Source organism: Sminthopsis crassicaudata, chromosome 2 (assembly GCF_048593235.1).
Source record: "Sminthopsis crassicaudata isolate SCR6 chromosome 2, ASM4859323v1, whole genome shotgun sequence".
In the NCBI taxonomy this organism is placed as follows: domain Eukaryota; kingdom Metazoa; phylum Chordata; class Mammalia; order Dasyuromorphia; family Dasyuridae; genus Sminthopsis; species Sminthopsis crassicaudata.
The window spans coordinates 448,756,665-448,780,357 of NC_133618.1; the positions used below are offsets into that span (position 1 = coordinate 448,756,665).

The window sequence follows — 23,693 nt, forward strand, 5'->3', positions numbered from 1 at the left end:
TTCACTCAGGTGTGAATCCATCTAATTGTATAATCATCTAGGCCAGTGATTTCAAATACAAACAGAAATGAAACCCTGTGAGGCACACATTTAGAAAATCATGAATTAAACATATCTGTGTTATTTTGTTCAACATTTCCCAGTTATTTTTTTAGTTTGGTTTGATATCTGAACTAGCCAATATCTCTCCTTTTCCATCAGACTAGCATGAGATATTTTCTCAAATAATTTGCAAGAATCTAGGTAAACTTGACCCATGTAACTCTCCTGTTCTACCTGGGTCTAATAGCCCTGTCCAAAAGAAAAAAAAAAAGAAAGAAGTTTAATCTGGCATGATTATTTTTTCTTTTTAAAAAAATAGTTTTATTGATATCTTTCTTTTGCATTATCATAGTTTTTCTTATTTTTCCCCCTTGAGAGTCATCCCATATAATAAATGTATATTTTTTAAAGACGGGAAAAAGTCAGCATAATTGACCAATACATTGAAAGTCTGATAATGTGTATAGTGTGCAACATTTGAAGACCTCCCACCTCTACAAAGGGGTGAAGTGGGAGCATTTTTCTTTAGAGTTATACTTGTTCCTTATTCATTTTTCTATATTTACTGTTAATATTGTGTGTGTGTGATTCTTTCCATTTATATTGTTGTCATTGTGTATATTGTTTTCTTAATTGTTTACTATGTATCAGTTCATGTAACTCTTTTCATGCTTCTCTAAATTCATCACATTCATATGATTTGTTCTTAATAAAGTCATATTACTTCTCTGTGATTACTGTTTACTTTCCAGATGTTCCCTATCTATCTTTTTAATAATCTGTTACAGAACTTTGCTTGGAATTGAAGTCAGATTGGAAACCAATGATTTTCAGACTTTTCTCTCTCTCTCTCTCTTTTTTTTTTTTTTAAATCAGTACACTAGTTCTTCTCCAGTCTTGCAGTACCTTTTCCACTCTCCATTATATTTAAATAACACACATACATATATCCCTCCCAGTTATCCCTTTCACATTATAGAAGGATTAGAGGTTTAGAGGTACTAGGACTCCCCCACATTCTGCATAAAATTTTTTGGTGTGCCAGTAAAGAAATCTGAATTTTTTTCTTTTTTTTAAATAGAGTAATTACAGAACCTTATTGTAAAATTTGGGTTAAGTATTTGGTCATGGCTTCTGGGTCATCTACTGACTTTCACATGTCATCTGTGGGCAGCTTTTACAAAACAACTACTAAAAATTTTCCATTTAATTTCTTAAGCTGACCGTCATGATGTTGAAACTCCATTGAGGAAAGTTGTGATGTGGAAAAGATAACTGTAATACATATATTTGTACACAAACCATCAGGAGAATTTGTTTTGCTTAATTATGCATATTTCTTATAAGAAATTTGGTTTTCTTTTTTTTCTCCCAATGGGGAAAAAGAGAGAGAGAGAAAGGAAAAAATTCTATTTATTTAAAAAACAGAGATATAGAGGGTGCTACAGATAATGGAATGTTGCATGCACTTTCAGATGAGATGACTATTATCAATTTTATTTTGTGACAAGTGATCTCAGAATGGTGATAATCTATAAATATAATGGGAAACCATCAATGGGAAACATCAAATACAACTTAAAAATACACACATAATAAATATCACTGATGATGGGATAGCAATCACATTCATCAACTAGGTGACCCATTAAGTTCCTTCCAATTCTGAAATTTTCAGCTCTAAATGGAAAGTACTATACAGTTATTATTCATTACTTCATTTCCGTTCAGCAAAGATATATTAAATACCTATAGCATTTGGTGGCAGATGATGATCTATCAACAACCTCCTGTTGCCTCTAGAAAATAGAAAATGCTATATTTGACATTCAGAGTCCTTTTAACCCGGCCTCTTCCTCCCTTTCCAGTCTATTTACACCTTACTCCCTAACACGAGCAGGCTCGTGACATTCTGGTTGTTCCACAAGAAGACATTCCATCTCTGGGCTCCCGGCATTCTCTCTGGCGGGCTGTCCCCCATGCCAGCAAATGCTCTTCCTCCTCAGCTCTGACTACTGACCTCCCTGGCTTCTTTTAAATCCCAAGTAAAATTCCACTTTCCACACAACAGGAAGCCTCCCTCTTAATTCTAGTGCCTTTCCTCCGCTCATTATTTCATATTTATCCTATAGCTTCCTTTATATGTATTTGCTTTCATGTTGTCTCTTCCATTAGACTGTAAGCTAATTGAGAGCAGGGACTGTTTTTTGCCTTTTTGTATCCTGCCTTTCCCCAAGTTTATCACAAAAACAGCACATCTTAGGAGCTTAGTGTTTTTTGAATTGTTTTTTCAGAACACATACCAGGCACTGGGTATTCCAAGATAAAAACAAAGCAGTCTCTGCCTCTCACCAAAGGGCTACAGTTTGCACATAGATAATTTTAATGCCAAGTCATTTGAGGTGGGGGAGAGAACTGACCATTAGGATGATCTGGGAAGGCTTTCATGAGGTCGCACTTGATAAAAGAGGGGGATTCAGAGGAGCAGAGACAATGAGCACACATCTCTGAGCCCCACCTGGCCCAAGTTCTCCATAGTACCGCAGTGCTCTTTTAGGGGTGGGTGATTCATGATTTCATCTTCATTCTCCCCTTTTTCTGTGGTTACCACAACCGAGACAGCAGCTCTGATCTCCTACCTCCAGGGCTGCTGCAGATCACCTGGACTGCTTCTCTCCCCCTTCTCTATTACACTGTTGGGGCCACACTGATCTGATTTGAAGGATGCCTGGCCCCTTCATTGTCTCCCTCAGCCAATCAGCAGAATGCCAGGTTTCCCATGGGAAGCCAGGCCTGGCCCTGGCTCCAGCCTTCTCCTCAAGAGCTGTGTAGAAAGTGGGTCAGGGGGCTGGGAATAGCTGGGTTACCCATGACAACTGAGGACTCTGGCCTCCCTCCTCTGAAGAGCCTCTGGCACCAGGGTGAGCTAGAGACAGACAGAACAGTATATGTGGATGCTCAGGCAGCTCAGGGCTTGGGGCTTGCTCTGTGACTGCCCAAGTGCTTGCCTTCTCAGAGCTTCTGGTTGGGTTAAATGGTTTCTGAGCCCTTTCCAGTTGTGAAGTTCTGTGCTCCAAGGACCCTCCCAGCTTGTCACATGTTGTGTTTTAGTATATTGTCTCTCTTAGTTCCAGCAATCTGTAGTTAAGCAGGTGGCCAAGTCAGGCTCTGAGCTCAGTTCTCAAGAGCAGCACATCACTCCCTCCTCCAGTGACCCAGAAACCTGGTATTTCTAACCTCTCAGTTTCACCATTTACTTTTGTTTTGTGGACAGAGAAATTAACCTTTGGAATGGAATGTGACTAGGAGCTAATTTCATAGTTGGTTTGCAAAGGGGGTTTGCAAAGCATTTCCTCATCCTTATTCTAGTCCCACCCTGAGGGTTTTTTGGGATGATGTCTTCTGGCCACCTGAGCCCCGGACCAGAAAAGGTCCTCTGGGGAAGGAGGAGTGAATTTCCTGTTGCTTTTCCAAAGGTAGATATACAAGGACCATTAAACTAGTGGAATGTAGCCCTGAGCCTGGACTGGGGACTAGGGCAAGGATTTCTCTTTAATTTTTTTCCCCAGGCAGACTTCTGGGCTTCCTTACCAACTATCCAAGAAGATAGGTGTGGATGCTGGGTGGGAGGTATGGGGTAAGCAAGATACTCACTAATTGTCTGTCCTACCCAGAGCAACAGTAATACTAAATGTCCTTTCTTCACAACCCCACTTTCCCCCATATTGTTCCTCAGGATTGGTAACATAAGTAACTATCCACTTTTAATGAGGAGCAAACTAGGCTTGGAAAGGTCATCATTTTGTCTTGATCATGGAGTCAATCAATTCTTGTTGCACCTAAATACTAGAACCCAGATTTAAAGTCTAGCTCCATTTTTAGTACCACTTCACTGCCTTATAGCTCTTCCATATTGAGAGCAGGGAGCAGTGGTCACTTTTTTAAAAATAAATTTTATTGATGATCACCTTTATTTCCCAATACATAGCTCTTCCATGACATGCTAGAGTCATCATCACTTATAATAAAATATAAGAAAAGAGAAAGGAAAAAAAAATCTGCAAATCTGACCACATATACAAAAACATCTGATCTGATAATGCAGTATTCTATGTCTGTGGTTCCCTCACATCTGCAAAGAAGCAAGAGAGAACCCACACCTCTTTTAAATAGTATTTTATTTGTTTTCCCCAGTTACATGCTAAGAAAATTTTTCAGCACTCATTTTTTGCAAGATTTTTGAGTTCCAAATTTTTCTCTCTCTCTTTACTCTTCCAAAGATGGTTATGATATAGGTTATACATGTGCTATGATATAAAACATATTTCCATATTAGTCAGAGTTGTCAAAGAAGAAACAGATCAAAGGGGAAAAATATTCTTTGATTTGCATTCAGAGCCCATCAGTTTTTTATCTGGTTATGCATAGCACCGTCTTTTGGGAGTCCTTTGTACTTGTTTCGGTCCATTGTGTTGCTGAGAAGAGCTGAGTTTTTCATAGTTGATCATGATACCATGTTGCTGATGTTGTGTACAATATTTTCCTGATTCTGTTCATTTCACTTTATATCAATTTATACAAGTTTTTCCAGTCTTTTTGAAATCTGCCTGCTCAATATTTTTTCTTGCACAATAATATTCCATTATATTCATGTACCACAACTTGTTTAGCCTTACCCCAATTGATGGACATTCCCTCAATTTCCAATATTTTGCTACCAAGAAAAGGGCTGCTATAAATATTTTTGTACACATGGGTTCTTTTTCTTTTTTATGATCTTTTTGGGATACAGACCTGTAAAGGGCAAGAATGAAACAAAGAGTGGGTCCCAAGACCTCCAGAAAGCTAACCAGGACATTACACAGACCTAGTAGTGGAATTGCTGGGTTTTGTTTATTTCTCTCTTTAAAATGACTTGGTATTCTATACTTTCAGTGTGGCAAAGTTATTATTATCCACATTTGAAAGATAAGGAATCTTAAGCCCAGGGAGGGGAAGTGATACAGTGGAATTAGGAATAGAACTGGGACTAGAAAATGAGTTCTTCTGACTCCTAGCCCTCTGATCATTCCACTCAAAGGCTCTGTTTATCAAGGGGACACAATTTTAGCCATCTGATACAAAGGTTGTTAAGCCTAGACTGGAATGAGGACCATGGATGAGGATCTCCCCACTTCCTTCACTCCTTCATTCCAATCTTTGTCTTTGGGTTTGGACCAGCAGATCCTCTATACTCTCAGGAGCAGTGCAACAGGCTAATTGTTAGTGTCCTTGCTCAGTGGCCCTGGTCTTGGCCACAGATCAATGCCCTATACTTTCTGCTTGGACTTTCCCTGTCCCTGGTTCTGGGAAAGGGGGTCCCCTTTTAGGATTCCTTCCTGGAGCTGACATCTCTAGCTGAGAGCTCAAGTTGAGGGAAGAGTGTGATCCCATTGTTGTCCTGAGATGAGAAGGGGTCTGTGTTCCTTCGAAGAAAGAGGTCCTGCTTCAGTAACCTGCTGTCTCCCTGGGCTCTTTTTTTGTAGGTGCTTATTGCCTTTCTGTCTCCGACTTCGACAATGCCAAGGGCCTCAATGTGAAACATTATAAGATCCGAAAACTGGACAGTGGAGGCTTCTACATCACTTCCCGCACACAGTTTAACAGTCTGCAGCAGCTCACGGCCTACTACTCCAGTATGTTTTTGTTGTGAGCTGGTCAGCTGTCCCACAGGGATGGGGGTGCCCCTCCTTTGCTCTTTGGCCAGGCAATGAGAGAGAGAGAGAGAGAGAGAGAGAGAGAGAGAGAGAGAGAGAGAGAGAGAGAGAGAGAGAGAGAGTGTGTGTGTGTGTGTGTGTGTGTGTGTGTGTGTGTGTGAGAGAGAGAGAGAGAGAGACAGAGACAGAGACAGAGACAGAGACATTGACAGACAGAAACTGAGGAGGGAGATGGAGAGGGAGGAGGCTTGCAGTTTTATCTTGGCAAGAGGGAGAAGTGGGGAGTCTCTGATGGGTACTGAACTGTGGGTGAACCAGGGGTGGGCAAGGAAGCCAGGAGAAACCCCCCTGCATTGCGGAGACACTGGCATCCCCAGCTGGACTTGTCCTTAGGAAGGCTGATGCAGCTTAAGGAGGAGCCATGAAATCCCTGTGTGGCTGTGTGATTTCTTGCCCATCTGCAGATGTGTGTGTGTGAGTGTGTTTGTGTATATTTCTCTGAGTGCCTGAAAGTGTTTGTGTGTGGCTGCCTGGGTGTGTCTGGGCCTGTGTGTGTGTGCACTGGTGTGTGGGTTTTTACTGGCTTATATCTGCATAGGCACATGTATACCTTTACACATATTTGCTCTTAGGTCCTGGCGGGTTTGTCACTAACCAGACAGACCTGTGTTAGTGTAGATTGCCACAGGCAATGGTGTCTGTCTGCATGTGTTGGATGCAGATACATCTGTGTGTTTTCTTGTAAGACTGTATATGATTTCATAGGGGTGTGTGTCTTTTTGGAAACTTGCCTGCATGTGTTTTTGTGCTGTGTGTATGTGTGTGTGTGTGTGTGTGTGTGTGTGTGTGTGTGTGTGTGCATGTGTGTGAGCGCTTAGCAAAAGGTGGAAGAAGGAAGGATCCTTGGGCAAATAAATTTTCATTACTTCAATCAAAATCTTGAAAAAGCTAAGGAACAGAATGCAGGGTATGGCTATCCTGAAGTTTATTTCTTTATCAGTTGTCTGGCCTTTGGCACTTCCCTCTCTCCCCTTTCCCCTTCCAGAACATGCTGATGGCTTGTGCCACAGACTCACCAACGTCTGTCCGACCTCCAAGCCACAGACCCAGGGCCTGGCGAAGGATGCCTGGGAGATCCCCCGGGAGTCCCTGCGGCTGGAAGTGAAACTGGGTCAGGGCTGCTTTGGAGAAGTGTGGATGGGTGAGAGCTCTCTCCTTCCTTGCTTCCCTCCCCCCTTGTCTTCTGTCCTTTCTCTTCTCCTTCCCTTTTCTTCTCTGTTGCCAGTTGACCCTCCTTTCTGGCTGGCCACCTTCCCACATAAGTCACAGGAGAAAACCCTGAGCCCTCCATTTTAGCCTGAGAATATGAACAGTGTTCCTCCTCTGCTGCCTAGGTATATGGTTTGATCTTCTAATTCAGTCAGGGCAGATCAAGTCAGCAAAGCTGTATTAAGTTCCTATTGTTTGCAAGACCTCTAAGGGGACATCCTGTTGAAGTCAGAGGTCAGCTAGTCCCTGAAATGAAGGAAATGAAATGGACCTGTCTGGGAAGTGAGACATGCACACAAGTCAATGGGCCCAGTCCTGGCAATTATATCAAGATCTCTCCTGATCATCTTCCCTTTACTCAAAGCTACCCCCCATCATATGAAACCAAAGTCCCACTTGAGTGGACCTTCTTCAATCATAGTTCTGCTTACATGACTTCTGCTACTATTCCAGATGAAGTATTCCTTCTCCCACAACAATAAACTTCTTAGCCTGATATTCAGTGCCCTTCACAATATGGTTCCATCCGTCCATTCATTGAACATTCATTGGGCACATACTGTGCAGAACATTATCCTTGGCACTTGGGGAGAGAGGAGATAGGAAGCTAAACTAAGACTGGCCTCCATTCTTGTGGTATTCACAATCTAGAAGGGGGATGAAATAACAAACACAGTCAGCAACAAACAATATCATTAATATTATATGACATATTAAGGAAGTACAAGGTGCCATGTAGAGACTATTATTGATGGGGAATCAGGGAAGATTATATAGAACATGTTCTATTTTTAAAAGACCATAAAGTAATTCAGTAGGTACAAAAAGTAGGGAAAGGAGAAAGAATTTGGGACTAGGAAAAAAAAAAATTAAGTCTGTGCTTTAACAAATTTAAAAAAAAAACCACGAAGGGGTAGAAGAGATGATATTTCAGGCATAAGGAACAGTATAGGCAAAATGAAGAGTTGAGAGTGTAAAAGGCATATTACAGAGGTGGACACTATCCAATTGGATTTCAGAGGGAATGAATGTGAAATAAGTATGTGAAGGTAAAATGGTGGGAGATTTGTGAAGGTCCTTGAATGGCAGGCCGAAGAGCCTGAACTTTTTATCAGAGAATTACTAGGTTTGATCAGGAGAATACTGTCACAGTAGTACAGTGAGTAATAATGAAGGCTTATACTAGCCAATTTGCTCAATTTCATTTGTGCTCAGTTTGAGGTGTCTGTGAGGTATCCAGATAGAGAAATGAAGAGTCAGTTGGAGGTGGATATCTGGAAGGCAAAAGAAAAAGTTTTCGGTAAGAGGGGATGCCCAACAGTTTCAAGAGTTGTAGAAAGGGCATAGAGGATAAGAACTGAAAAAAGGTCTTTGTGATGTAGTGGTGTCAGAGAATAGGTTCAGCAGACTGAGGAAGGTGGAAGGATGGTTGCAAGGAGTTGAAGTGGAGTTATTAGGTATAGACAGTTTTTCTCATACATTCAACAGTGATGGGGAGGAGAGAGATTGAATTGGATAGTATAGAAAGGTCAATGGTCATTTTTAAAAGACATAAAAACTCTGCATGTTGTAGGCAACTAGGAAGAAACCAAGGGAGGAGAAGCTAAAGTTGCCCAAGAGAGAAGAATGGCTACCACAGGAGACTGAAGGGAGGGAATAGGATCAAATGCCACGGTTAGGAAGTCTGAAGAATAGAAGAAGGAAATGAACTGATGGCTCTCATTTAGGATGGGGCCTGTCTTCTCTGGAATTTTATATCTAGTCCTACAGTTCTGACTTCCTGCTTGACATCTTCCCTTGGGGATATCAGAGTCATCTAAAAACTAATCATGTCCAAACTAAGACTCCTATCTGTCCCCTTGAGCCCTTACCTTCTTCTAACTTCCCTATTTCTTTTGAGGGTTTATCTGTGTTTGAAATCTCAGAGTCAATCCTGACTCTTCATTAATTCTCTCTCCATCTACTTCATCATACTTACTCCGTTACTGGACCTTGTTAATTCCTCCTTTTCAATGTTTCTCAGATTTCCTTTTCTGAGGAGATCAGGTGGGCACCCTCAGGTGGGAACTTTTCCCTGAACCCACTGCTTCTCAATCCTCAGGGACCTGGAATGGTACTACCAGAGTGGCGATAAAGACCCTGAAGCCTGGCACCATGTCCCCAGAAGCCTTCTTGCAAGAAGCACAGGTCATGAAGAAGCTTCGGCATGAGAAGCTGGTACAGCTGTATGCTGTGGTGTCTGAGGAGCCCATCTACATTGTCACAGAATATATGAACAAGGGTGAGCTGTGCAGGGCAAGAAAGGAAACCAGAGGGCAGAGGGCAGACCATGGGGTAGTTAGTCTGGGTCTGGTCACAGTGGATGAACTGTGGGAGGTGATGATGGGTGGAGAGGTGAGTCAATGGAGCAGTTGAAGAGGCAGTAGGTCTGGGCAGTAGGCTCTCATCCTTCAGTCAGTTATGCAATGTCAGATGAGTTCTTTCCTCAGTTTCCTTTCCTGTAAAATGAAGATTGGACTAGATGGCCTCTGAGATCCCTTCTAGCTCTAAATCCATGATTTCATGGTCCATTTTGACCTTTAGTTTCCTCATATGCAAATGATGATTGAAATTCTTTTCTGTTATAAATCCTCTAATTTTAGGGTGGAATACAAGTAAACTCAGTTTGGACACTTAATAGATGACATTCATAGAACATATCTTTCCCCGTATAAAGGATTCATTTCCCCCCTCCCCCATAATAGATTTGAAATGAACAGCGAACCAAGCACTGGAACAAATTGTTTTCATTTGCTGCTCTAAATGGGAAGGTTTTGTTGGACTGCCAACTGAACAAAAGGCCCATCAACAAAACATTCTGAGAACCTAACCTGTTTGAATCTGGCCCAGAACTACCTCATGCATTAACCCTAAGACCACATCAGAATGTCCTGACATTCTCCAAATTGAACCTCAGGCAGTCTTCGCTCCCTTCCTCCCCAGCCTATTTCTCTCATGCCCTAAGTTCCCTCAAAATCCCTTTAAAATGATGACCATCCTCAGGGCATTCACTTCATTTTCATATTCCCTGTCTTCACACACGAACCCAAAAGATGCAGGCCTCATATTACAGGGGAAGAAGCTGAGGGTTTGAGAGAAGTGACTTGGCCAAGGCAGCTATTTAGTGGCCAGGCAGGGAACCAAACCCAGGTCTGCCATCTGCCTTGCAGTGCCCTTTTCTACTACACCTGGATTCAAATTAGAGCTGCTGTTTTCTAGCTCTATGGTCTTATGAAATAATAACTTAACATCTGGGACCTTAGTTTTCCCATCAGCAACATGAGAGAGTTAGGTGATCTCTATGTTCCTCCTAATTTTCCACTAAGGAGTCATGAAACTGACACCTCAAATTTTACCCTCTCTTAGAACCCCTTATCCAGTCCTCCTAATGTATTAATGGCCAAAGCACTTTTCTTCTGTTTTGGTGGGTAAATATTAGGGTGGAGAGGCTCCAGGCCATCCCCAATTAGAGTATACTTCTTCCTCCCACAGGGAGCTTGCTGGACTTCCTTAAAGGTGACATGGGCAAGTATCTTCGGCTGCCCCAGCTGGTGGACATGGCTGCTCAGGTGAGCTCAAGGAGTAGTCCAGAGTCCAGGGCACTCACTTTTGGCTTGTGGGCCCTCTCAAACACTGCTCCATTTTTAATGCTTAGCTCCTGTTCCCTCCTCTTCTCAGGCCATTCCAGCCTAACATTTGTCCTCCTGCTCTAAAACTTGTAGGAATTATTGTTTGGACCATTCATTTCAACTATGTCTTAAATTTCTGAGCTGAATGTGACTGCTGGGTTGGCTCATGGAAGAAAATCAATGAACTTGTTCAACATGTTGACTGGTTGAGAGGGATTGTGGTATTGCCAAAGGTCTTAGATTCAGAAGACCTGTCTTTCTGCCCTGGTTTTGCTGTTTCCTAGCTCGGTGACCTCTTCTGTCAATCTCTCAGTATCCACATGCATAAAATGAGCATAATAATATTTGCTCTACCTTCCTAAAAGGGGCTGCTAAGTGCTAGATAAGTCTGAAAGTGCTTTAGAGATATGTTATAATTTATGGGGCAGCTAGTTGGTGTAGTGAATAGAGAGTACCAGCTCTGAAGTCAGGAAGACCTGAGTTCAAATGTGGCCTCAGATACTTAACACTTTCTGGCTGTGTGACTCTGGGCAAGTCACTTAGCCCCAATTACCTCAGCAAAAAAAAAAAGGAAAGAAATGTTATAATTTTTATAATATTGTCATAATTGCTATTGATTCAAGCAATCTATCATTAAGTATAAAGCATTTACTGACTGAATGGAAATCATATAACAAGTACTGTACTGTAGGAGATTCAAATATATAAGAGGTACCTATTCAAAGGGAACTTACAGTCTAACAACAATTGATTAATGAAGAAATGGGGCAGTCTGTGCTTACAAACCCTAAGTTTGAGCCCAATTCTGTCACCGACTTGCTGTCACTTGCTTCTCTCTGGGACTCAGGTTCTTCCAGCTTTAAAATGAGACTTTGGACTTGAAGGATTTCTTTTTTTATTCTTTTTAATATATTTTATTTCTCTAAATACATGTAAAGATAATCAGCATTCACCTTTGAAAAACCTTGTGATCCAAATTTTTCTCCCTTCCTCCCCCAAATCAGCAAGCAGTCTGATATAGGTTAAACATGTACAATTCTTCTAAACATATTTCTGTGTTCATCATGCTGCACAAGAAAAATCAGATCAAAAGGGGAAAAAACAAACAAATACAACAACAAAAAGATGAAAATCCTATATTTCGATCCACATTCAGTTTCCATGGTTCTCTCTCTGGATGTGGATGGCTCTCTCCATCATAAGTTACCTTGAATTACCTCATTGTTGAAAAGCCAAGTTCATCACAGTTGATCATCACAAAATCTTGCAGTTACTATGTACAATGTTCTCTTGGTTTTGCTCACTTCACTCAGCATCAGGTCATGTAAGTCTCTCCAAGCCTTTCTGAACTCATCCTGGTTGTTTCTTACAGAACAATAATATTCCATAACATTTATAGACCATAACTTATTCAGCCATTCCCCAATTGATGGGCATCCATTCAGTTTCCATTTTTTTTTTGCCACTACAAAAAGGGCTGCCACAAACATTTTTGCACATGTGGGTCCCTTTCCCTCTTTTAAGATTTCTTTGGAATATGAGCCCAGTAAGGACACTGCTAGATCAAAGTGTATGCACAGTTTGACAGCCTTTTGGGCATAGTTCTTCAGAATGGTTGGATCAGTTCACAACTCCATCAATAATGCATTAGTTAGTTAGACTTGAGAATTTCAGAGGACTTTGGGCAGTCATTTTATCTTCCTGAGCCTTACCTTCTTTTTTTATGAAATACTAGGGTTGGACTAGGGATTTGGGGACTCTTCCCATCTCAAAATCATGTAAATACAGAATGGAATATGTACTAGACCCAACCCCTCCTGGGATGGCTTACCGCTGGCTACAATTAACTCTGTCCCTTTTTTGAGTCAGCCAACGGGATCCATTTGTTTGTTTTAAACTTAAAAACCTATCTCCATCTGGCTATGTGAATGATGTTAATGGCTTGAGTCAGAAACTGAGAGAGGCCAGCAGCCCCTTGTCAGGGCTCTCTCAGAAACATGATCTTTACCCACAGATTGCATCGGGGATGGCCTATGTGGAAAGGATGAACTACGTCCACCGAGACCTCCGGGCTGCCAACATCCTCGTGGGAGAGAATCTGGTGTGCAAGGTGGCAGACTTTGGGCTGGCTCGGCTCATTGAGGACAATGAGTACACTGCTAGACAAGGTACGAAGGCCCCCGGGAAGGAGGGTGCCAGGGGCGGCTTCAGCCCTGCTGCCCACTCAGCACATGACCTTGCCCATTTGGTCCCCTCCTTTATAAAATAGGCATAATAACACCTCTCCAGTTTACCAAGAGGATCCTGGCCTCCAGATAGGTCATAGTCAGGGGTGGTATCCTGGAGGAGAGGGCATCTGGTCTGATTTTGAAGGAGAAGCAGAGTTATGGATTGAGAGGGGGAATGGAAGGTTAGGGCAGCTGCAGCAAATGCACCAACTAGGAAACAAGTTAGAGAGTAATATAACCCAATGGATATGAAGTCAGAGATCTTGGTTTGAAGCACAGCTACTTATTAGTTGTGTGGCTGCGGATAATTTAGTTCATGTCTTTTGATCTGTTTCCTTCTTCAGCAAATGGTAGAGTTGGGCTAAATCAACTTGAAGGCCCCTCCCAACCTTACTTTCCCGCATCCCTAATAAATTCCTTAACTACCACAGGATGTCAGGCCAGTCAGGTAATAGGTCTTATGAAACCTGAAGGAGCTGATGGATCTGCAAATACTTTGAAAAGCACAAACTCTATTCCAAGGTGATATCTGCACACCACTTGAGGCTAGTTATAATCTGAGAGGAAGTACTACACTTGGGAACCGTATCTGCTATATTGCTATACAGGGAAAAAGACACAAGGGTGCAACAGCCCCAGTCCTCAAGGAGCCATCATCATCTAATGGAGAGAGAGACATTATGGACATATATTAGTATAGATAATATACATAATAAGGCTAGGTATGGGGTAATCTCAGAAAGGAAGGTGCTAACAGCTGGGCTGGAGCCTGGAGCAGTAAAGACTTCCTGCAAAAGGAAGTGTTTGAGCTGAGTTTTGAAGAAAACCAGGTATTCCAAGAGAAAAAGGGGAACATCCACAACAATGGCATAGCGACAGGAGAAGGCATCTAGTGGGCCAGGATAATTGATTCCTTGAGTGCAGAAGGGGATTAATCTGTGAAAAGATTAGAGGGGTAGGAAGAAGCCATATTGTACAAAACTTTGAATGCCAAAGAACTTTTTACTCAATTCTGGAGGTGATAGGAAGCCAGTGGAGTATTATTGAATGGGAGAGAGGGTGACATGGTTAAGTCTGTGTTTTAGGAGAATCTCTATAGTAGCTTGGTGGAGGACAATTTGGAGAAGGGAGAGACTGGAGACAAAAAGGCCAGTTAAGAGGTTATTGCCAGTAATTCAGGTGATACATGATGAAAGGTTGAACTATAATGGTTGCTAAGTGGATGTAGAGAAGGGGACATTTGCATGAGATATTTTAGAAAGAAAAATGACCAGATTGAGCAACTGTTTAGATACTTTGCATGAGTGGGAGTGAACAGGCAAAGAAAGCTGTGCTGGGGCTATACTGGGAGGGAGCTTGGGCTAGGTGCTATGATGCCCCTTTTCAACTCTGAGTGTATGCTTCTATAATATCAGTGTAGTCAGGAAATCCCCAGCCTAAGTCCCCCAAGGACAGAGAAACTTTTCTTTCCTTCCTTGTACACATCTCTCCTTTAGGTGCCAAATTTCCCATCAAATGGACAGCCCCAGAAGCTGCCCTATATGGCCGGTTCACCATCAAGTCTGATGTGTGGTCCTTTGGAATCCTGCTGACGGAGCTGACAACCAAGGGTCGAGTGCCATACCCAGGTACATATAAAGTGCAGGGTTCTGGGTGGGTGAGGGGACATTGCCGTCAGGAACACTACAAGACTACAACTAGGGTGCCAGTTGGCACCCCAGGACCAGCACACAGTCACAAACGCAATGGGTACAATGTATTTTGAGTATCTGTGCTCTTTGTTGACCTGGTTTCTCTGGTTTTCCCTTTATTCTTCTCCCACTCAAAAGCTGCTCCTGGCACTCTTGTTAATTTAGAAAAGTCATGAGTAAGAACAAGCTGGAACGTGATCTCGCATGAGGGAAGTTGCATTTTTACAAGGGGCAATTCTTTAACCTAAGAGAACCTAAAGGAATAAATGAAACAAAATGTGGGATACAGCAAGAACAGGGTGGAAAAGACTGCCCAATGACCTTTATGTACCAAACTGTCTTGAATGTGGGCTCCACCTAGGTATGGACCACAAAAACCTCTCTTTTCCACTTAAAAAAAGGATCATTTTGAGAAGAAAAAAATAAATAGATACTTTAGGGAATGCATGATTTCAATGATGCATGTATTCTTCTGTTGACAGCCTTGTAGAAAGTCTTTATGGATGGCTATGAACAGAACAATGTATCCCTCAGTGGTCAACATTGAAAATAATGTATTATTGTGAAGGTTGCAGAAGAAGATGGTTGAAAAAGGATTGGGAGCTGTGCATACTTAGTTTTAAGTAGTTTCCACCAGGCACCACTGGCAGATTCTCGGACCTGTAATATGCTCCAAAGGAGGAAAAATCAATAAGGAGGAAATAAGAAATGACTGCTGATTTAACATCCAGTGTATCAGTAGGTTAGTGGCAGGAAGACAAAGACCAATAGGAATAAGATTATTGACCATTCCCAAATTTTCTACATGCCCTATTTGAAGAAGAAAGGGTGGCCTATATTCAGAATAGTTGGGCTAATGTCCCTGAAGCCCTCTCATCAATTGTGAGCTCCCACTCCTCAGGCCCTGAGGAAGGACGGCTTAGTTCTGGGGATGCGCTCAAAACAGGGGCTGTATCCTGGGAAGTACATGAGGAAGGAGGGGAGGCGGTCAAGAGGACTGTGTGGAGCAATGAGATTCTCACACATGTCTGATGTCACAGGTGAGGGAGGTGATGCTCTCTCTATGCTGTGTTGGGTCAAAACAGGTTGGGGATTTTGTATTCAGGTTTGGATTTTAGGAAAGACATCATCAGGTTTGAAGAATGTTCAGTGAAATATGATAAGGATGATCAGGAAATGAGATCATATTGTAAGAAAATCAAATGAAGACCCCAGGGATGTTAGCTTGAGAAGGAAAGACTTTGTGATTATCTTTATTTTCAATTATTTGAAAGGCTGATCTTTGGAAAGAGAATTAAACTCGTTTTCCTTGGCCCCAGAAGGCAGGACTAAGACACATTGGCAATGCTGTAGAGTCAGTTCCTTTCAAGTAGATTTGCTCTAGAGGCTTCTGTGACTTCATCTCTGTGATTCTAATGGACTCAGTGTCTAGAAGAAAGGAGGGAACCTCTCTCTCATGCTCTCCTACCTCCTTCAGTCTTCCTCCTCTCACCTTCACCCACAGGAATGGTGAACCGGGAGGTACTAGACCAGGTTGAGCGAGGATACCGGATGCCCTGCCCACCAGAGTGCCCTGAATCTCTGCATGACCTCATGTGCCAGTGCTGGCGAAAGGACCCTGAAGAACGACCCACATTTGAATACCTGCAAGCATTTCTGGAGGACTACTTCACATCCACAGAGCCCCAGTATCAGCCTGGGGAGAACCTATAGAGTTGGGCTGGGGCCCTGGTGCCAAAGACTCCCTCTTGTCCCTCAGGATTGTCCTGAGGGCTTGCTGGGCCAGAGGCCTATCCAGCTGAGACCATGGTGCTGTAGCTATGGTGGGCTCTTCCCAGAGCTTGGGCAATGGGTCACTTCTTCCCCCCTTGCCTGGCCAGAGGGACTTGGTCACACCCTCCCTGCCAACAGTGATGATTTTTGTCCTTGAGGTGAGCAGCAGTGAGGTGGTGGTCCTAGAGCTGCCAGTGATGGAGCTGAAGGGCTGAACGTCTGAGCCTTAGGCCTATTCCATCATAGGCATTGAAGCCCCTAGTCTCCTTCTGCTCATTGGGAGGATGGAGAAACCATATTCCTGGAGCAGCAGATCTCAGGCTGATGGCTCAGCACTGAAGGTTAATGTGGGCACTGAAAACCCCTTTCCCTTCCCTAGTTGTCCCTTGTCACTTCCCTTCTTCCCTAAAAAACATTTTTCCCTTCCTGGGCTGTCTTGTTGTTTAGTGTTAACAGCCAATCCAGCAACAAGTTCTTACGGAAAAAGAGCTTAGAGTTTTTCTTGGGTGGATAAGGGATGATCAGTGCCATTTCTGCTTACAGTTGAAAGCTAAGACTAGCCTCAGCCCTTCTGAGCCACATCTAGCTCAGCCCAAAGGGTCTGGATCCTGTTCAGATGAGACAACGGCCTATGTCTAGCTCAGTGCAAATCAGGTTGCAGATATCAGTCTTCCAGTCCCTGTCCAGTCTAGTCTCCTTTCTTCAATAGTTAACAACACAGGACTTTGCCCATTAAAAAATCACCATGAAGATCTCTTGTTGCCATTTTCTGGGACTTCATGTTGAGGACTCTCCTCTTCCCCTGGAAACTAGTTGAACATTTCTGGTAGATTCTTTCTCTGAGATCCCTCCCATTTACTGTTTGGTTGTGGTCAGCAAACTTCTGCTCAGTCCTTAGGCCTAGTACCTATCAAATCCTTTCCTCCACCTCCTGGTCCTGATTTATTCACTTCCAGCTTCATGAATTGTCCAAAGGTCCCTTTTGTCAAGCTGAAGAGCCACCTCTAATCCAGGGGTCCTGCAGGGCTGATTCTTCTCTCACTCTTCAGTCATAATACTCTTCCCTATCTGTTCATGGGGGTAAGAAATCTTGCTGCCCCTAGCCATTATTTTTGAAATCCCTTCAGGAAAGCTTAGCCCAGGAAATATCTTTGCATTAGTTAGCCTTTTTTTTTTTCCTTCCATGAGAAACTTTACAAAGTTATAAGGGGATTTTAGAGGATTTAATCAATCAGTGTCACTTCACCTCATCGTGGATCAGGAACAGATCCTGATCCTTTGGGGCAACAGGCTTTAAAATGACAGTTTCTAATCTTCCTTTCCTTCTTCCAAACCAGTACAGTATCTCCAGGCTACAAATGGGATGCCCACTGAACACTGGGTTTCATCAAAAAGGCTGACATGGAATCCTCACTTGATCCCTTCCATGTTTTCCACTCTTTCCCCCACCTCAAGAATGTTCATCCTCCATTGTGGGGCTTCTAAATTGGGGAGGAAGGAGGCAGAATGAGAGAAGAGCCAGAAGTCTGGTTTTTAATCACAGGGGCAGGACGCAGTACCTGTTGTCTTTATTTTTTTCCCCCAATTCTGACCAGGTGGCTTAAGACAAAGAATGTCAATCCTAGATCATCTAGTTTAATGACACCATTTTACAGAAGATGAACTTAAGACCCAGAAGAGGGAAAAGAGCTTTTCCCAGATCACACAGAATTAATGAATGGCAGAGGTGGGATCTGAGAAACCTGAAACATCAGAATAGACTGAGAATCCGACAGGTTAAAGTCTTGTTTCCAAAGTTGAGAACTTTTGGTCTTTGTCCTCTGGGAGATGGAAACTGAAGCAATGCTACACCTTCACCCCCACACATACACCCTGCCAAGGTGATGTACACCAGATTATTCTCAGCACCAAATGACCAGATTATGTGGTAACCAAGAAGGGAAACCCATTATGGCCATAGAAAAATCTGGGGAGGGAAAAGGTTGGTTGTCTTTTTTTTGGTGGGGGGGCTGGAGGGCAGGCACAAGTTTTTTTTCATAGTCTCCAAGTTAGAAGTGACCTTAGAAATCCTACAGTCCAACCTCCTGTCAGTGTCCCTGATGGGAATGATAATCCAGCCTCTGCCTGGAAATGTCCAATGACAGGAAACTTGCTACCTTTAAAATAATTTAGATGTGCCAACAAAACTTGAAAACGCTCCTCCAGCTCATGAGATAGGAGCAAAGTGGTAGGTCTGGCTGAAAGAATCTAAAATTTGGTGACAGAAACAACTGTAAAAGATAAGGGAACATAGCACCAGTCTTCCCTGGGTCAGGACACAGCCTGCCAGGGGGCTTGTTATTTCTTATAGGCCCTGAAGGCTCACTGCCATTTTGGGTTAGGTCTTCCTCATTCCTATCTTTCTTTCATCCCCTACCCTCCCCATCTTCCATCCAGCTTGTCTTTCCAAGCAGAGACCCTGATGAGCTTGTTAATGCGAATGGCAACAGGGAGCTACATTTCCTCAGAAGCTTAACTTTGCAAAAGAGATCCTCAAAAAGCTGGGAAGCCAAGGTTGGCATGTGTGCGTGTATGTGGGTGCATGTGTGTAGCTGTGTGTCCATATTTAACATGTAAAAAAACCCTTTGGGGAACATTGTACATTACCTTCTTCCTATTCCACTCCCCCCCCCCCCCCTCTCCCCGTGGTAGGCCCAGTCATCCCTCCCGCCTCTCAGTAGTATAGCAATAATGACCACAGGTTCCCTGGGATTCACTTGCCCAGGGCTGGGTCAGCCCAGTGCTTGGGGCTGCACACCTGGGGCTAATCTCTCCAATCTCTGTGCCAATCAGCTGAGAATGGAGGCTCAGGCCCAGGGAACCCCAGGAGGTGGTGGCTGGGATACCTTGTGCCAACCAGGCCTTGCCCACAAGAAAGGGTATTGCTGGTGGCCTCCCTTAGATTCTCCAGCTAGTTCTGAGGGTTTCACCACTTCCATTCTTCAATCTCCCCATTCCCATCCCCAGCCAATAAAGAGGCAATTTGTTACCTAATGAAACTGTACCATAATGATTGCTGTCATTGTCTGGATGCTCTTTAGCATTCCTGTCCTTCTGAAGAACTCAGTCCCTTGCTACAAGAGGTTCTGAAGCTGTCATTTTTTTAAAGTGTTTTGTAAATTCCTGATGACTATGCAGGGGACTTGAGTTTGGCTCTCACTGGCTTGGCTGTGTATAGCTTTCAGCTTTGGTGGGAGGCAGGGAGGGAGGGATGTCTTGAGAAGGGCAAAAAGGTAGTTTGTAAATACTTTGCATTTTGTCTGATTAAACACAAACAGACCTCACTAGTGCATTTATGGGAGGGAGGGAAGGAAGAGGATGTGTGCACCTCTGTAGGCATGTTGTGCATATGTGTACATGTGTTACCCTCCATTGTCATCCCTTCTAATGCCTCATGGTGATGACCCAAGTTTATCAGAGGCTAAAGTTTTTGCAGATCCTCCCCCCCCCCAAGTTTGCTTAAAGGTCTTTAAATCAGGGTCTGATTGTTATCTGAAGACTGGGATGATTAAGTTCAAAAGCACCTCCAAGGTTGTAGACCCGAAGGCCTCTGTATCAGGGGAAGGGGACACGCTGAGGCTATCACCGATCTCGAGCCCACTGAGAATTACCATGCTACTAGTCCTTTGCTGTTACAAGCAGGATGGAGATTTCTGAGGGTCCCCTCCAGAGCTATGACTCTATTGTAATGTGCACGGAGCTCTTAGCACCATTTTGGGGACTACCTTCATGTGCCCCTCACCTATCCTGTGGCACCCCCTGGTGGAGGTTGTTGGAATTCGACAAACAAAACAAGTTAGTTGTTTGTACACTCCCCATCTCTAGAAAACTGAGAAGTGGTGTACACTTTGTCCCAAAGACCAAGTGCCCAGGGGAGGTCCAGCTTGGAAAGGTAAAGGAGGTCAGCTGTGACAAAACTGAGGGCAAAGTGAAACAAATGGGAGTAGAACCCTGGGTTCTCCTCTAAGCACCAAGTCACTGAATGGTAATGTGGCCATAGAAAACTCATGTCTCTCTAGGCCTTGGTCACTAAGAGCCCTGACGTCTACACTGGTAAGTAGGGAGCCCTTGTGCCTTCCCCTCCTCGCCACACAATTTCCTGAACTGGGATTGCATTCTGGTACCACACAAGCTTCCTCTATGCCACCCCATTTAAACACATAAAAACCAATGGTTGTAAGAAGTCCACAAATCACTCAAGAGTCCAAAAACCAAAGTTTACAAAGCTTTTATTAAACATCTTAAAACAGCTGTGCAATTGAGCCAACCAAAAATAAAACAATGTTTTTAACCAGCAGCCCTTAAATTTCAAAAATGTTGCTGTTAGGTCCAATTCCCCAGGTGACAAGCACCAAGTTCAGTCCTCTGCCCAGGTCACCTCCCACTCCTCAGTCAATCCAAAGGAAGATGAATGAGTGGATCAGACTGGAAGCATACTAAGAAAAACAAAGTTTCCTTCCTGGATATTTGTTTGTACTATGGAATCTTTGAAGCAACAAAGCCCAGGGGGTCCCAGTATGGCACGAAAGTGGCTACTTCTTATCACTTCTCCTGAGTTGTTTCATTCAGGCTGTGTTCCAGGGCTTGCATCCTTCAACAATCTCGCCATTGTAGAGATATCAAGTGTGCTAGTGATAAATTCCCAATTCAGATACACAACATACATCCTTCCCAACTAATAAAAACCAAGAGAATCCCCTAACCAAAACCATTGATTGCTCATCACCATTTTGAAAGCACAGATCTGCTCTCCCACAATCTGCAGATCTGGGAATCAGCAGATTTAAAGGAATTGGGACAAAGATTAAAATAAAAAAAAAAAACAAACCCAATAGCTCATAGTACTTCCCCTAAGAAATGAGAACCCTGTAAATTCTAGAAATTGGGGAGGGATGTGGCACTGTGAAGGAGAAGTGTTCTGATACCCAGGAACTATTTCAAGAATGATCTCGTTTCTTTCAGAAAAAAAGAAACAGGAGAATTAAATGTGAACAGTATTGAAATGCCAAAATACATTTCATTCTAGCCTACTGAGCAGGAAGCTGGAGCTCCCAGGTGCCAGAGGCTTCTGTGAAAAGCTGGAGTTTCTACAGTTATGAGACCTGTGTTGATTCAACTGGCCCTATGAGCAATATAAGGCTGAGAGGTTGGAGAGAAGGAAACTAATTGCATTCTGGACAAAGTTCACCTAGGTAAAAACAAGATATGAACGCTACTGCCACAGGGCAGAGATCTCTGGATCAACAGTTAGACTGGTCATGTTGGATCTGGTCCCCTGGCAGGATCTGAGATGAAAAGGTGATCATCCAGTCAGTGAGGTGTAGGAATGAAGGCAGGGAAGAAAAACAGCAACAACCACTGACCACTGCTGGGCTTCAAACCAAAAGTACCTGGTGGTGCTGTTGTTCACATCATAAAAAACTGGAAGTGACACATCACAGGTGAAGGATGCCCAATCAGGAATGTACTAATCTAGTCTACACAGATGTGCAGGAAACCTGTGATCAATCATATTGTGAACATCCTTTACCCTTGGGTTCTCATCTTTAAAGTCAATCAATTAGCAGCACGTGAGGATCCTAAGTCCCCACTATCCTGGGATCGTGAGCTGAGTCAGGGAGATGGGAGCCAGTGCAGTGATATAAGAAACAGTTCCCCCAACAGCTGTAACAGATAAGGAACAAGGCTGCCAGGAAGACCAAGGCACAGATTGTGCATGGTTTCCGCTCCAGGAGGAAACTCAGAAGGTAGAAGCCCATGAACATCGAGTGACTGAACCAGAGAGCTGGGTTGAGGGGCTTTGGGATGAGCAGAACAGGCAGTAACCACTGAAGGCAGTACATGGTCTCTGTTGGGCAGGGGAGGAGAGGCACAAGGCCCACAACAGCAAGTGAACTTTATCTGCTTCTTTGATTTCGTTTCCACTCAATTTTCAACGGCTTCTCCAATGTGTCAAGGAGTACCAAGTTGTCCCGTATTCTGAAGATATAACTTAAAAAGAAAAACACAAAAACAAAAAACTTATGGGGGGAGAGCAATTAGTTCAATATTCTGAACAACTAAAGTATTTGCTTATAGTTCTGTGAACTGGAGACCTCAATCAATACAATCATTTTAACTTTACTCAGGGACCAACTCCACTGAGTTCCATTACAAATTACAGGGAAGATTTTCTTGTAAATATTTTTTCCTAAGTTGACATGATTTCAAGGTGGCAAATGGAATCACTGTTTGAGTTTATGCTATATTCAGAAGCTCTTCAATTATATTTTACATGTCAATACTGGCTAACTCCTTTGAAAGTTATCATTGAAAAATTAGATATAATAGATAAGAGACAATGCTGAGTAGGAAAGTCAAAACAGATTTTGCTTTAGTCAGTTCAGTCTCATCAGTTACAAGGTAATCAAGGAGGTAACAAAAAACCCCTCCTATTTGCCAAAGATGACCTATCTTAAGCACCAACTTCCCCGGATGTTACCTATCTTTATAACTTCAAGAACAACAAAACAGGGTCTGTCAGGCCCAGGCACTGGGTTCAGTAGTGTATAATCCTATACATAAACATAAAAGTAATCCCTAGTCCTTTGCACTGGCACCTCACTTCTGTCCTATTTGTCAGGGACAGATTAATTGTAGATTATCTATATATTGCTGTATTTTATTTTGTTAAATTACATTTTGATGTGCTTTGAGCTATGTGTGTATGACATCTTTATGCTACCCCCACATTGCCTGTGATGTTCTAAATAACTGGTTTAGTTCTTTAGATTTCTACTGATCAAGTAAGAAAGCAAAAAGATTGTCACCCAATCTTCCTATGCTCCTGTAACCCAAGTTCCTAAGGATAGGATATATAATTGATGTAATTTTTAAGTGTATTTTATATATTCCTTCTTGATACAATGTTTGTTCAAAATAACATAAATGATCCTTTTTAAAAATTTACTTTTGGACTGTATGATATAAATATCCTCATATTCTGCTTGAAGAGGTATATAAAAATTAAATGAAAAAAGAAAGAAGATTAAATGAGACACATCACTTGTCATGAACTTTATAATCTGGAAGCCTCTTAAAAGTCAGCTTTTTAGGAGAAAGGGCCAAGGCACGCGGATTAAAAACTAAAGAGGAAAAAACTGAGGGAAGACTAGGAGTACCTAGTCACTGACAATAACATTACCTTACTGATTTTGTTTTTAGAGGCAGAAACTACATTTCAATCAGTATCTGGAGAAAGCCAGAATGACCTGTAACTTGCCCCACCACCTGAACAACCTTTGCCAC

The 23,693-nt window shown here is 42.8% G+C and overlaps 2 protein-coding genes and 1 long non-coding RNA gene across 10 annotated transcripts in view; 1 reads left to right on the top strand and 2 right to left on the bottom strand.

The window, feature by feature from the left end:
- SRC (SRC proto-oncogene, non-receptor tyrosine kinase) overlaps positions 1-22,399 on the top strand; it is a 114,846-nt gene extending 92,447 nt beyond the window's left edge. For all 8 annotated transcript variants that reach the window (XM_074292685.1, XM_074292684.1, XM_074292681.1 and 5 more), the window contains 7 exons: positions 5,568-5,717; positions 6,784-6,939; positions 9,109-9,288; positions 10,539-10,615; positions 12,690-12,843; positions 14,400-14,531; positions 16,099-22,399. In XM_074292685.1, the coding sequence (XP_074148786.1) occupies positions 5,568-5,717; positions 6,784-6,939; positions 9,109-9,288; positions 10,539-10,615; positions 12,690-12,843; positions 14,400-14,531; positions 16,099-16,307 (1,058 nt within the window). In that variant the 3' untranslated portion in view covers positions 16,308-22,399. The remainder of the gene's footprint in view (positions 1-5,567; positions 5,718-6,783; positions 6,940-9,108; positions 9,289-10,538; positions 10,616-12,689; positions 12,844-14,399; positions 14,532-16,098) is intronic.
- LOC141557271 (uncharacterized) overlaps positions 6,709-23,693 on the bottom strand; it is a 36,161-nt gene continuing 19,176 nt past the window's right edge. Inside the window, exon 2 of the long non-coding RNA XR_012486752.1 lies at positions 6,709-7,654. This is a non-coding gene — a long non-coding RNA (uncharacterized LOC141557271). The remainder of the gene's footprint in view (positions 7,655-23,693) is intronic.
- BLCAP (BLCAP apoptosis inducing factor) lies at positions 20,619-22,249 on the bottom strand. The gene has a single exon (XM_074292696.1). The coding sequence runs from the start codon at positions 22,247-22,249 to the stop codon at positions 21,986-21,988; it is 264 nt and encodes an 87-aa protein (XP_074148797.1). The 3' UTR covers positions 20,619-21,985.